This window comes from Panthera pardus, unplaced genomic scaffold (assembly GCF_024362965.1).
Source record: "Panthera pardus isolate Hobbes unplaced genomic scaffold, ASM2436296v1 HiC_scaffold_1, whole genome shotgun sequence".
Taxonomy (NCBI): Eukaryota; Metazoa; Chordata; class Mammalia; order Carnivora; family Felidae; genus Panthera; species Panthera pardus.
This window is the reverse complement of record NW_026526654.1, coordinates 69,516,497-69,530,904: the sequence shown is the minus strand read 5'-3', so window position 1 is coordinate 69,530,904 and position 14,408 is coordinate 69,516,497. Positions and strand designations below refer to the sequence as shown.

The 14,408-nt window shown below is 37.3% G+C and overlaps 1 protein-coding gene across 1 annotated transcript in view; it reads left to right on the top strand.

Annotated features, from left to right (window-relative positions):
* KPNA3 (karyopherin subunit alpha 3) overlaps positions 1–14,408 on the top strand; it is a 105,800-nt gene that overhangs the window by 73,817 nt on the left and 17,575 nt on the right. The window contains exons 7-10 of the mRNA XM_019447617.2: positions 1,335–1,420; positions 4,692–4,778; positions 5,142–5,311; positions 6,643–6,687. Of these exons, the coding sequence (XP_019303162.1) occupies positions 1,335–1,420; positions 4,692–4,778; positions 5,142–5,311; positions 6,643–6,687 (388 nt within the window). The remainder of the gene's footprint in view (positions 1–1,334; positions 1,421–4,691; positions 4,779–5,141; positions 5,312–6,642; positions 6,688–14,408) is intronic.

The window sequence follows — 14,408 nt, the reverse complement described above, 5'->3', positions numbered from 1 at the left end:
CTGGCCTAGAATGACATAAATTCATCATCTTTGATCTTATTGTCCATTTGCTTCTTCTCTGCCTCCAATATCCTCTTTATCCCCTGCCTTTTGCCAAAATTCATCATAGTTCTTATCTGCTCCTCCATTTTCTTATCTGTCTTTGTGACCTCACTGCTTGTCTATCTCTGACATTTATTCTCCTTAAAACCTTTTTCCTTCTTGGATTTTTCTAACCTTTGGTACTACAACCTTACTCTCTTTCTTCGATACTTATAGAGCTTTCTTCTAAGTCCCTGACCTTTGGCTCTCCTCAGTTTTTGCTCACCTCCTCCCACCTTGGTATTCTATTTAAAGGAATTTATATTCTTACAGCCATCTATCCTAACTTGATGTACATAATTTACTTTCAACAGGTCTGTCCACCAGCCTTTAACTTTTTTATCCTAATTCTATATACCATGCACGTACCACATTATTTTCTATACTCTGTAGGAGCCCTCTATACTTAGTATGTCTATAGAATAAATTCCAAGTGTTGAAGCTTGGGATTTGAGTTCTACTCCTCTCTGTCCACTGACACACACTTGGATAACCTACCCTTTCAGTTTCATCCCCTGTTACATGTTTTTACATATTTTCTTAGCTTCCACTCTCTGGATCTGCTCCTTGTCCTCCATACACGTTGTGGTCATTCCACCCATGATACTTTTATTTGTATTTCCAGCTGACAGTGCCTTTCTTTCTTTATCTGTCTTTGGAAAGCTAGGTTAGTTTTTACTTTCTTTGTGAGGTGTTCTGTCACAATTCTAAATTGTAATGATCTCATCTTTTCAGTAAAATTATGCAGCCTTGTAATAATATCTCCAGTGTGTAAAGCAGATCATGTAGTAGAGTCAGATGGGGACCCAGCTTTAAGACAGAAGCTGTGGCAGTGATTCAAGTGAAGTGGGTGAGGGCCTCAACTAGTACAGTGGTCTTAAGAGAGGTACTATAAATATAAGAAATACTTAGAGGGTAAAATTGACATGACTTTTATATTAGATGTTTATGGGAGAGGAAGGAGTCAAGGACAATAATGACTGGCCAAATGTTGCAGCTGTCAGTCACTGGACTTAAAGAAGTAAGTTTACAATTTGACAATAAACTTCATATATTGGGAAAAAAAAAAAAAAAAAAAGAAGTAGGTTTATATTGACTGACTTTGGGAGCCAGTGATAGTCAGGTGGAGATATCCAAGGTGGATATAACAAGGTGAAATTAAGGGACAGGGTAAAGGATAACTGTATAGATCTGCGGGTCATAAATTTAAGTGATAGCTATATGTCTAAAGATTTTTTTATTGTGTTTTACAGTCCTTCATTACAGTTTGAAGCTGCTTGGGCATTAACTAATATAGCATCAGGAACTTCTGCACAGACTCAAGCTGTTGTACAGTCTAGTAAGTAAATTAACACCCTTACTTGCTGGGATTTAAAAAAAAAAATAAAGGCAAGGTGGGGCACCTGGGTGGTTCAGTTGGTTAAGTGTCAGACTTCTACTCAGGCCATGATCTCACGGTTCGTGAGTTCGAGCCCCATGTTGGGCTCTGTGCTGACAGCTCAGAGCCTGGAGCCTGCTTCGGATTCTGTGTCTCCCTCTCTGCCCCTCCCCTGTTCACGCTCTATTTCTCTCTGTCTCTCTCTCTCTCTCTCTCTCTCTCTCCAAAAATAAACTTTTAAAAAAAAATTTTAAAGGCAAAGATGTGGAGTTTATTGTAAAGACTGAATTTTACCTTCCAGTATGTTTAAACTAGTGAATTTTAGGAGTTAATTTTGATGGTTGATATCTTTCCCATAGCTATCATTAATCTATCATTAAATAATTTTAATTGTGTTTACTAAAAAGTGAATAGTTTTATCTTTTTGGGTAGAGACTATCTGCTAACGACAGGTTTTAAAATTTCTATTTCTAGTACCTCCAGTGTATTGAGTAGCTTGTGCCTTTTAACTTGGAACATCTATATTTTTTAAATTTTGCCCACCTCAGGATGGGCTATTATTAGTGTGTTGACCCAAACAGACAAAACAGCACTTTGAAAAAAACTAGATGTCACCAAGTACTCAATACGTGTAACACTTAACTGGCTTTAGGTGGCACTGAAAATGATTTTAAGTAGTATACGATATAGCAATAAGTTACATTGTGTCAATTAGTGAGAATACTACTCTCTTTCAGGTATTTTGGTAATACCAAAGGAGAAAGTTCCCAGTTAGATGTTAGTTGTACCAAAAAGGTAGCAGATTTTAGACTAGGGCTTTCGGTAGAGACTAGTAGGTACCTACTAGTTACCAATCTACCTATTAATTGGTACCTACAATTTAGTAACAGTATTTTGTTTGCGTTTTAAATCTTTTGGTTACTTTCTATTTGTGATACTGGTGATACTGGTCTTCTGTTTGCAGAAGTGATAAATAAAATCAGTTAAATTACAAATGTGAGTCAGTTGAAACCCTCACACACTGCTGGTGGGAATGTAGAATGGTGTAGCCTCTTTGGAAAATAGTTTATCAAAAGGTTAATCATAGAGTTATCATATGACCTAGCAGTTCTACTACTAGGTGGAACCAAGAGATATGAAAACATGTCCACACAAAGACTTGTACACAGATGTTGTACATTTACTCACAATGGCCCAAACGTGGAAATAATCTCAATATCCATTAACTGATATAAGTAGATAAACAAAATGTGTTATATAATAGAATACTATTCAGCAATAAAAAAAGAATGAACTACTCACTATCAACAATCGCCAGATTATGGAAAGAGCCCAAATGTCCATCGACTGACGAATGGATAAAGAAGATGTGGTGTGTGTGTGTGTGTGTGTGTGTGTATGTAATGGATTATTCATCGATGAAAAAGAATGAAATTTTACCATTTGCAACAACGTGGATGGAACTAGAATGAAGCTAGCATAATTGCTAAGCTAAATAAGTCAGAGAAAGACAAATACCATATGATTTCACTCATGTGGAATTTAAGAAATAAAACAGGTGAACATAGGGGAAGGGAAGGAAAAGTAAGATAAAAACAGAGAGGGAGACAAACGATAAGAGACTCTTAAATACAGAGAACAAACTGAGGGTTGGGGGAGAGAAGAGGGGGTGAGGGGGATGGGCTAAATGAATGATGGACATTAATAAGGAGGGCACTTGTTGGAATGAGCGCTGGGTGTTATATGTAAGTGGTGAATCACTAAATTCTATTCTTGAAAAGATTATTACACTATGTGTTAACTAACTTGGATTTAAATAAATAATTTTTTTTAAAAAGGATGAACTACTGGTATGTGCTATATAAGGATGAACCTCAAAAACATTATGCTAATTGAAAAAAGCCAAACACAAAAAAAACCCACTTATTATACAATTTCATTTGTATAAAATACCCAGGGTATGAAAATCTATAGAGATAGAAAGCAAATGGCTGCCTAAAGCTGAATGGGCAGTAGGACTGCTATGTGGGTGTGGCATTCTTTAGGGGGTAATGGGAAATGTAAAATTAAATTGTGATGGTAACTATACAACTCTGTGTAAATGCTAAAAAACGTTGAATTGTGTACTTAAGCAGGTAAGTTATATCTTAATAAAGCTGTTAAAAGTGTGAGTTGGTTTTAATTTAAGTGTTGGTAGTGCAGAGAGATACAGCAAAAAATACTGTAAGTAGTACACAATTGTCTGAAATTTAAGAAAAAATGATCCAGCTTATTTTAGCTTCCCACCTGGAATGGGTATGATACCATTGTTTCAGAACTTAAGTTAACATGTAAATTATGTAAGCATAAGGATTATAATGATAAATCTCTTTTATTATTCAAGGTAAGCCAGATACGGGAATAATCAGTTCTTTAATTAATCCCATATCAGCAATTGGGATCATATTGACTAAAGTATTATATTCTAAGTTTATGTGTTTAGGGTTTTTTTTTTTAATGCATTACAGGAAAAGTTTCATGTTTTTTTTTTTAGTTAATGATGTAACAACTTTTAAATATTGTCAATAGGTGTGTTATTGAATATTATTAAGGGAAAATAATAAATTTTTTTAGGGTAAGGGTATATGCCACATTTATTCATTCATTAAACTATAATTGGGTAACTATAGTGTGCCAGGCTCTCTCTCCCTCTCCCTCTCCCTCTCCCTCTCCCTCTCCCTCTCCCTCTCCCTCTCCCTCTCCCTCTCTCCCTCTCCCTCCCTCCCTCTCTCCCTCTCCCTCCCTCCCTCTCTCCCTCTCCCTCCCTCCCTCTCTCCCTCTCCCTCCCTCCCTCCCTCTCTCCCTCTCCCTCCCTCCCTCTCTCCCTCTCTCTCCCTCTCTCTCCCTCTCTCTCTCTCTCTCTCTCTCTCTCTCTCTCTCTATATATATATATATATATATATATGTTTATTTATTTATTTATTTTGAGAGAGAGAAAGAGAGCGCGGGACAGAGGCAAATAGAGACAGAGAGAATCCCAAGCAGGCTCTGCTGTGCCAGTGCAGAGCCCAATGCGAGGATTGAACTCAGCAAACCATGAGATCATGACCTGAGCCAAAATCGAGTTGGTTGCCTAATGAGCAGAGTCACACCGGCACCCCCAAGCTCTGTATATTTTGTCAATGTATTTAGTCTGAAATCTATAAACTCTTTGACATTTTATAATACCAGTATTTATTTTTCTTTATTGTAGATGCCGTACCTCTTTTTTTGAGACTTCTCCATTCACCACATCAGAATGTTTGTGAACAAGCAGTATGGGCTTTGGGAAACATTATAGGTAAGTTGGATTTAGGTTTAAAAAGACTCCAATTAAGAATCTTAATTAACTTTTTTCCTACATTGGCATAGCCATTACATCCTATGTTTCCTCTAATTTTAACGTGGGTTGACTATCTTCTTGCCTTATAAGTACAAACTTAAGATGGTACCTCTTGAAACAGATATGCAATTTGCTGTCAGGATTTTTAGGTTAAATTTGTGTTCTCCAAATCAAAATCTGGAGAAACAGCAACACTTGATGCCCTTGACTAATGGTGAGGAAACATAGAACATCAATGTCCCAACATGAGCCATTGCATACATTTCAGACTTTCTCATCCTGAATGTAATTTTTTTTTAAATACAATTTTCATTTCTGTAGGTGATGGTCCTCAATGTAGAGATTATGTCATATCACTGGGAGTTGTCAAACCTCTTCTGTCCTTCATCAATCCCTCCATTCCCATCACCTTCCTTCGGAACGTCACATGGGTCATTGTCAATCTCTGCAGGAATAAGGATCCCCCACCGCCTATGGAGACAGTTCAGGAGGTAAATGAAGAATTGCAAAGCCCAGATGGTATATTTTCCCTATGTTATGCTTTAGAGTTTCATGCTCAGGGAATGAAATAATGCATATACTGATTTCATTGCAGGTATGAGATTTTTTAAGTAACATATCATATTTAATTTTTGACTCCTGTGAAATGGAAGTTGAGTATCTTATGGCACCTGAAAGAATATTAGTCCACCCTAATTCTTATTTTTTAATGACCGTTTTCACGAAAAGGAAACAAACTTTCAAAAAGAAAAATACAAAAGGAGAAAATCAAATCTCAGAAATTTTGTTACTACATTGCATTGTCGGTTTACTGCTAAAAAAATTAAAGGATCGCTGCAGATAAAACCTGGTGTACTTAAATTCATATGTTCTTGAATGAATTTACATTAAATCCAATTGAAATTTCCCTAGATTTCTGGTAAAATTAGTGTTCTTAAATGTGTGACATGCTTTGTATTAAATTTATTAATTAAAACAAAGTAGAAAATTTTTAATTTACATTTAATCTATAAATCTGAATATTTTAAGTTTTTAAAAATTCTATGCAGCCTTTAATCACTTAACTGTGTCAAAAAATGTTAACTCTGAATCTTTATAATTGATATCTTTCACCAGCTTCTACTGCGTTTTGCTGTTATGGAAAGGGTACTTAGTGTGATTCTACCTCTTCCCTCCCAGATTTAAAAAAAAAAAAAAAAAAAAAAAAAAAGGATCTGTAAGGCCCGAATTCAACAAACTGTATACTTTGTACTGGTTGTTATTTTCTTGACTAAATCTGGAGCCAGAAACTTTAATTTGACTCAAGTAGCTTATTAAACATAGGCAGGTAAGTGAGACGACAGTTTTCAGAATAGCTTTCTTTAGGCGTGCCTGGCTGGCTGAGTTGGTGGAGCATGCAACTCTTCATCTTGGGGTTGTAAGTTTGAGCCCCACATTGGGTATAGAGATTACTTAAAAATAAAATCCTTAAAAAGTAGATTTTTTTTTTTAGAGAGCTATACTGCATAGTTTCATCTCCATTCTTTCCACTTGACATTATATGTCATAAAGAAAGTTACTGAAAACAACTGTTTTTTCTTTTAAGGTACATTAATCTCTGCCAGGTTTATTTGGAAGTTTTAATCGGATATCTGAAGTATGTTTTAGGTTTTTCAGATTGAATTTATCAGATTTTCATTTTCCTAATAGAGATTCAAGCAAATTTAACGTTGTCTTTTCTTGTTCTGCAAATAGTATTTACTGTTTTTTGTATCAGTTATTCATTTTTACAAAGACATATTCATCAACTCTGTGTTGTTTATTGTTTATCTTCTTTCCTCAGATTTTGCCAGCATTATGTGTCCTCATATACCATACGGATATAAATGTAAGTAAAGCAGAAGCTTAGATTTGGGATTTTGTTCTTGATGGAACTGGAAAGGTTATTTATTTTTTTAGACTTTTGTAAGTGTCAGCATATATTTTATTAACTTGTGAAGCTTCCACAATGTATAACTATTTTTCAGAAACAGGGTTAAGGTTATATTAAATTTATATCTTAAATCATCCAGACAGCAATAATGCTAACTTTGGAGAAGATTCGCATGTGTAATGTATCTGTATTATCAGTGTATTTTAAAGTATCAGTATTTATAAAGAGGTAAAATCTTTAGAAAGCACCTTCATGGGGTGCCTAGGTGGCTTAGTCAGTTGAGCGTCTGACTTCGGCTCAGGTCATGGTCTTGCAGTTTGTGAGTTTGAACCCTGCAGCAGGCTCTGTGCTGACAGCTCAGAGCCTGGAGCCTGCTTCAAATTCTGTGTGTCCCTCTCTCTCTGCCCCTCCCCCACTTGTGCTCTCTCTCAAAAATAAATAAACATTTAAACAAATTTAGAAAGCACCTCCATATTTCTTTAAATCTCATTTGGTTCTTTTTGTTTTGTTTTTGTTAATGTTTGTTTGTCTATTTATTTATTTAGAGAGCGTGAGCCAGGGAGGGGCAGAGAGAGGAAGAGAGAGAATCCCAAGCAGGCTCCTCACTGTTAGCACAGAGCTTGACATGGGGCTCGATCCCACAGACCATGAGATTATGCCCTGAGCTGAAATCAAGAGTCAAACCTTTAACCCACTGAGCTACCCAGGCGCCCTTTATTTAATCTTATGATAGAATAGATATTGTCACCATTTTACTGAGTAAAAAACTGGGCCTCAGGGAAAGATTAAGTGACTTATCCAAAGTTGCAGGGCTAATAAGGATCAAAGTTGATATACACAACTGAGATCTTCTGATGGCAGATCTTGTGTGGTTTCTGTGAAACCACACTGTCTCCCAGGAGACAGTTGGAGGTACAGTGTTGAAGACCCAAACCTTTGGAGGTATAGTATTGAAGAATATCAAGTATAATTTTAAATGCAAAGGTATTTTTAGATGATTTGGTCATTACTGAGATTTACTTAAGAATTTCCTGTATATATTCTGGCAGGTTTTTTTATTAGATAATCTGAAAACTCTCCTTAATGTAGTAATGCAAAATGTTACTCTTCCATGGGGTAATATAATGAATAAATTTCAATGAATCTGGTATTGATTCTAGTGTTCATCTAGCATCGATTTGACATCTCTTGTTTCAGCTAAGATCTCTTTCTGATTTGTTACATGTTTGTGTTTTTATAATTCTGTGTTTGTTTACATACATACATAATATGAATGTGTGTATGCCAGAATTATGTGTGTAATTTGTCATTGGGGTGAAGAAGATACATCTATGCTAATGTTGCACCACATTTCTCTAGTTCATTTTAGAACTTTAAGCTCTTAGGATGGAATACTTTTGCAACTAAAGTAACTGTCCATTTGTGACATAGTCCAAAATATCATAAAAATTAAGTGAAACTTCTCTCTCTTACAAATGTGGTAAGAGGCAGATATCTAAGTAATCTGTCTAATGATATACAGATGGAAAATGAGTAGTATTTTGTCAAGTTGAAAAGTCATTTCAGGTATATGAGGAGAAAAATATTAAAGACTCAAGAGAATACTTAGGACGTTTGGAGAACACAGGTAATTAATAACCCAGCACATTTGCTGGGGAGTTAAGTTGCAGGGTTTTGAATCCTGTGTTAAGGACTTTTGACTTTATCTTGTAATCAGTGCAGAGTCCTTGAAGATTTTTTTTTTAATGTTTTGGTTTTTTTGAGAGAGAGTGAGACAGAGTGTGAGCAGGGGAGGGCCAGAGAGAGGGAGACACAGAATCAGAAGCAGGCTCCAGGCTCTGAGCTGTCAGCACAGAGCCCAATGTGAGGCTTGTACCACAAACCATGAGAACATGACCTGAGCCAAAGTTGGACGCCCACCCGACTGAACCACCCAGGCGTGCCTTAAATTTTTTTTTTTTTTTTTTTTTTGAGTCCTTGAAGATTTTTAAACAGAAATGATGTGCTTATATCTGTTATGGTCAAATAACTTAGAAAAGTTATGCAGGGTTTGGACTGGGGAAGGTATGAATGTTAAGTAGGCCTATTTTGCTATCATAGTAAGTCTAAAGAAGTTGATGAAGGCCTGAACTAGAGACAGTAATGGCTAAGAGAGGGGAAATTTGAACGTTAAGAGATAAAATAAGTAGGACTTTGAGAGGAAAGGATCAAAGTGAAGGAAAAGTAAAAATTACTTTGTTTTCTAATTTAGCAATCCTCATGGATAATAATGCCATAACCATCAGAAGGAGTAAAAAGCAAAAGGATGAGACTGGTAGAGGAAGGCAATGAGTTTATTGTAGGGCAGACACATTGATTCTGGTTTACTTGAACCATGTTGTTCATCCATAGCAGTAGTCCAAGTAGGAAAACGCAATACAGATTTGAGATCTGTCTGTATTTAAGGGATTCATGAAAATATGGAAAAGGGGCTAAAAATTGAATTCTAAGAAACTCTCTACATTTAAGCAATGGCAGCAAGAGAAAAAGAGCCAGGAAAGGAGTTGTTAAAACTAGAGAGATCGAAGAATAAGCTATAAAGCAAAGATTGGGGGGAAATGTGGCAGAAATCTAGCAGTTTCTGGATCACACAGCATCTTGTATACCACCTTAAGAGCCATATATCCTTTTTATGTAGCTGATGGCAGACCAAAGAATAATGGTCTAATTTGTGTTCTGGATTGATGATTCATACCATTAAGTGGAGTGTAGAGTTAAGGGGAAAGTAAGGTTGGAAAGACAAATCAATGGTGATTTTGTAGTATGGATGACAGAAAATTAGCACCAGTGTTAGAGCTCAGACATTAGGAAGACAAGAGAAGACTTGAAAATTTTTTCGATGATAACTTGCTGGGTTTGATGTGGGTGGTAAGAAAAGAGGAAGTCAGGGATAATATCCAGCTTTCTAATTTGGGTTTTAGGGTATAGGGCACAACAGAAAACAAGAATAGTAGCAGGCAGAGGAATGAAACAGCCAGAATGACCTAATTTATTAGTGAGAATGCTGGAGAAGCTGGGTTGGGGTGTGGACATTAGAAGAAAAGCTAAATATTGACCCTTAGGACTACAGAAGAAATCTGGACTGATTCAGGTTAGTCTGTGTTTATTGCTTTCTGGCTATTATGCTTCTTAAAGTTAATTTGCAGTTGCAGTGATTCTGTAGCATTTGGTTTTCCTGCCCTTTTTGAAGTTGTCCATGGCTTGACATGCCTAGACAGTTTTTAGTGTTACCTAACATTTGATATAAATCTAGCTTATTTTACTGCTAGTACAAATAAAATTAATCAGTTGTAGCAGATGGGTTATGTGTAGAGACTTGATTGTTAGTGACACTTGATGATAAGTGTGTCAGGGATCCCGGAGACCACCCTCAGGCTCAGTGAATCTCCGGAAAGAATCACTGAAAAGCTGTTATGCTTATAGTTTATTACCACAAAAGGATACAGATCCATTTAGGAAAAACTCAGTTTTTTCCTTCCTACATAGGGAACGACCTAGTTCTTCCTGGCTGTGTGTTTATCTTCTGTGTGTCTCCTTTATTACTCACACAGAACACTTTACTTCTTGACACTTCTGGTCAGCAGATGTGTGGGAGTTTTCCCCACAACAACAGGCAAGTCTCTGACACCAAATGGGTTTCCTGCAATTTAATTTGATTGTGACATGGTCTATCTGGAGAGAGTGTCAGGTCCCAGGTTAAGTGCTCAGTTCTTCCAGATGACCCCAACACACGCACCCTTCAGATGCCAGTTGCAAACTCAGGTTATCTCCTGTGCTATGACGGCTGGCTATAGATTGGAAGTTCCGACAAGTCCCCTTCCTTGGGTTCAATTAGATAAATTTGTCAAAGTGGCTCACAGAAGCCAGGGTAACACTTTAATTGCCAGTTTATTAAAGGAGATGATAAAGGATACAGATGAACAGCCAGATAAAGAGATACATAGGGCAAGGTCTAGGAGGGCCCTGAGGGTAGGAGCTCTGTCCTCGTGGAGGTAGGGTCCACCACCCTTCTGGTGGGGACATTTTTACCTACCTGGAAGCTCACTGAACTCTGTCCTATTGGAATTTTTATGGAGGTTTCCTCATGTAGGCATGATCAATTATTAACTCTATTTCCAGCCCTTCTCCCCTCTCCGGAGGATGAGGCATGGAGTTGAAAACTCCAAAACTTCTGATTAGGGCTTGGTCTTTCTGGCAACCAGCACCCACCCAGAGTCGCCTCAGTAGAACAAAAGATGTTTCTAGTGCTCTTACCACTTAGGAGCTTATAAGAGTTTAGGAGCTCTATGTTAGGGACAGGGTCAAAGGCAAATACTAGAACAAGAGAAGCTCGGGGCGCCTGGGTGGCGCAGTCGGTTAAGCGTCCGACTTCAGCCAGGTCACGATCTCACGGTCCGTGAGTTCGAGCCCCGCGTCAGGCTCTGGGCTGATGGCTCAGAGCCTGGAGCCTGTTTACGATTCTGTGTCTCCCTCTCTCTCTGTCCCTCCCCCGTTCATGCTCTGTCTCTCTCTGTCCCACAAATAAATAAAAAAACGTTGAAAAAAAAAAAAAAAGAACAAGAGAAGCTCCTAGTACTCTTACCCCTTTAAAAACTACCGGGTTTTAGGACTTCTGTGCCAGGAATCACAGACAGACACCTATATATAAATACGCTACTCATATCATATATATGTGTGTGTGTGTGTGTGTGTTCATATCATATATATATGCGTGTGTGTGTGTATATGTATATGTATATATATACACATATATATGTGTATATAAATATATATTTCCTATTATTTCACTAGATTAAAATCAACAAAGGCAAAAGGCACAGAGGGCAGAGTTTAGGAGAAACCAGATGCAAGCTTCCAGTTATTCTCTCCCAGTAGAGTTATAAGGACAGTGCTTTATTTTCCCAGCAGTCATGTGTGACACATATGAACACATGAAATACTGCTAACCAGGAACCTCCTGAACTTTGGTGTGCAGGTATTTATTGGGAGTCAGTCCCAAAGGCATGGACATCCCGCATGATGGCCCTTACCTCAGGCTTCACCCTCTTCCGGAGGTCAAACTGATACAAGTGTGTCCCACAACCTCAAGCAAACTAAAAGAGGTACTCACATAAAATCACATTGTTACATAGCTATTTATTTGCCCAAGATCTGAGGTACACAACATCATTAGGCAGTATAATCCAAGAACTCAGAGGTTATCTGAAAGTTGCTGATCAAGGGCCAGTCCTTTCTTTGGAATGTATAGAATATGAGTACCTCAGGCCTCCTAAGTTACCCTTTATTGCATATAAGGATTAAATGTAAGTATATTCTTGTAACTCGACTCAGCTCTAGTTGTGTCTGAAGCATGTGTCAAGTTGACATTTCATAGATATTCCACAGACGTCTAATCTTCTAGGAAATGCTATACATGTTAATAGCATTTTTAGTAACAGTACCTAGCAGGACATGATTTGTTAGCACATTTATTGGAGTGGAGACCATTGAAGGTCTTTGAGCTGAACATAGTCTTGTTGGAAGACTTTGTGTTGCAAGAGATTGCCCTTTGACTCATATACTAGTTTTCAAGAAGATTGTTTCTTCAAAACATTAACCATGTAGAGTTGTCAGTCTTTTGCATGGGTGCATTTGTGCTTTCTGTTGTGTGTCTAGAGATGAGCTTTCCTGGAAGTCTTTAAGTACCTGAAATATTGGCTGAAGTAAAAAACTTTTAAAGCTTTGTAGCAGAGAAAAACAGAAATGAATAGTGGAAAATAATTAAAGTAGACCAGGGTTGCTGAAGACTTTGTTGGAGCATCATTAATCAGATTATTAGCTAGAAGGAAAAGAGTACACTCATTGACTATTAATAGCTGTAAGATCCAGGTAGCCTGGCATAGAAATCAAGAAAAGGGGAAACCCAAGAAAAAAAGAATAAAAGAATAGCAGAAGGAGAAGGTATAAAAGAGCAGAAGCAGTTCAAATGGGAAGAGTTAACAAAAGGTAAAATTATAAACATCAGAGACATAGAGCAGCTGTTAGCCTGATAATGGAGATGAGAAAAGCAAATTTTTTTTTTAACATTTATTGCAAATTTTGATGAAAACAGAAGAAGCTAGAGTGGCCTGATAATCGTGTGCTATGAGTTTAAAAGTTTTTAGAGCTTTTTTCAAATGAAATTTTCAGTGAAGACCCAGTATATTACTAAACAAAATTAAAGAGAGACTAGAGCCTGCAGTTTCAGGAGGCCTAAGACTTAGCTGAACCCACTAGTTTTTAAGATACTGTCATGGAGATCCACTGAAAATTATTCACTGACCTCAGCTTCGAAGCCTTAAATATTTCATTTTTCTAAACCTCTGTATAGTAGAAAAAGGTGGTTTTCTGCTAGTAGTGGGTGCCACATGAGGTGGGGGGGGGGAAGGTTACATTTTATTTAGCAGCCTCCTAAAACACAGGCCAACTCAACTAGTACTATTTTGTGAACATGGTTTATTCAGACACACTATTATGGATAGGTATTTAGGCTGTTTCCTGAATTTTCAAATATAAATAATGTAGCAGTAAATATTCTTGTGTATTTTCATATTATTGGAATACCCTTGAGTAAATCCCTAGAAACGGGATTGCTAGGCCAAAGAATGAATGCATTGTAATTTTCTTATATACTGCCCAAACTCCTTGTCTTAGAGACTGTGCCATTTTATATTTCCAGCAGCACCCATATGAAAGTGACTTTCTCCATAGCCTTGCCAATAGCATATGTTATCACATTTAAAAATTTTGCCTATCTGATGGGTAAAAAAACTGTATGTCAGGTTTTTTTTAAATTATTTTTTATTTTTTAAAATTTACATCCAAATTAGTTAGCATATAGTGCAACAATGATTTCAGGAGTAGATATCTTAGTGCCCCTTACCCATTTAGCCCATCCCCCCTCCCACAACCCCTCCAGTAACCTTCAGTTTGTTCTCCATATTTAAGAAAAATATGTTTTGTCCCCCTCTCTGTTTTTATATTATTTTTGTTTCCCTTCCCTTACATTCATCTGTTTTGTCTCTTAAAGTCCTCATGAGTGAAGTCATATGATTTTTGTCTTTCTCTAATTTCACTTAGCGTAATACCCTCCAGTTCCATCCACGTAGTTGCAGGTGGCAAGATTTCATTCTTTTTGATTGCCGAGTAATACTCCATTTTGTGTGTGTGTGTGTGTGTGTGTGTGTGTGTGTGTGTGTGTGTGTGTGTGTATACACACCACATCTTCTTTATCCATTCATCCCTCGATGGACATTTGGGCTCTTTCCATACTTTGGCTATTTTTTTTTTTTAATAGATGAAATTTATTGTCGAATTGGTTTCCATACAACACCCAGTGCTCATCCCAAAAGATGCCCTCTTCAATACCCGTCACTCACCCTCATCTCCCTCCCACCCCCATCAACCCTCAGTTTGTTCTCAGTTTTTAAGAGTCTCTTATGCTTTGGCTGTCTCCTGCTCTAACCCTTTTTTTTTTTCCCTTCCCCTCCCCCATGGGTTTCTGTTACGTTTCTCAGGATCCACATAAGAGTGAAACCATATGGTATCTGTCTTTCTCTGTATGGCTTATTTCACTTAGCATCACACTCTCCAGTTCCATCCACGTTGCTACAAAGGGC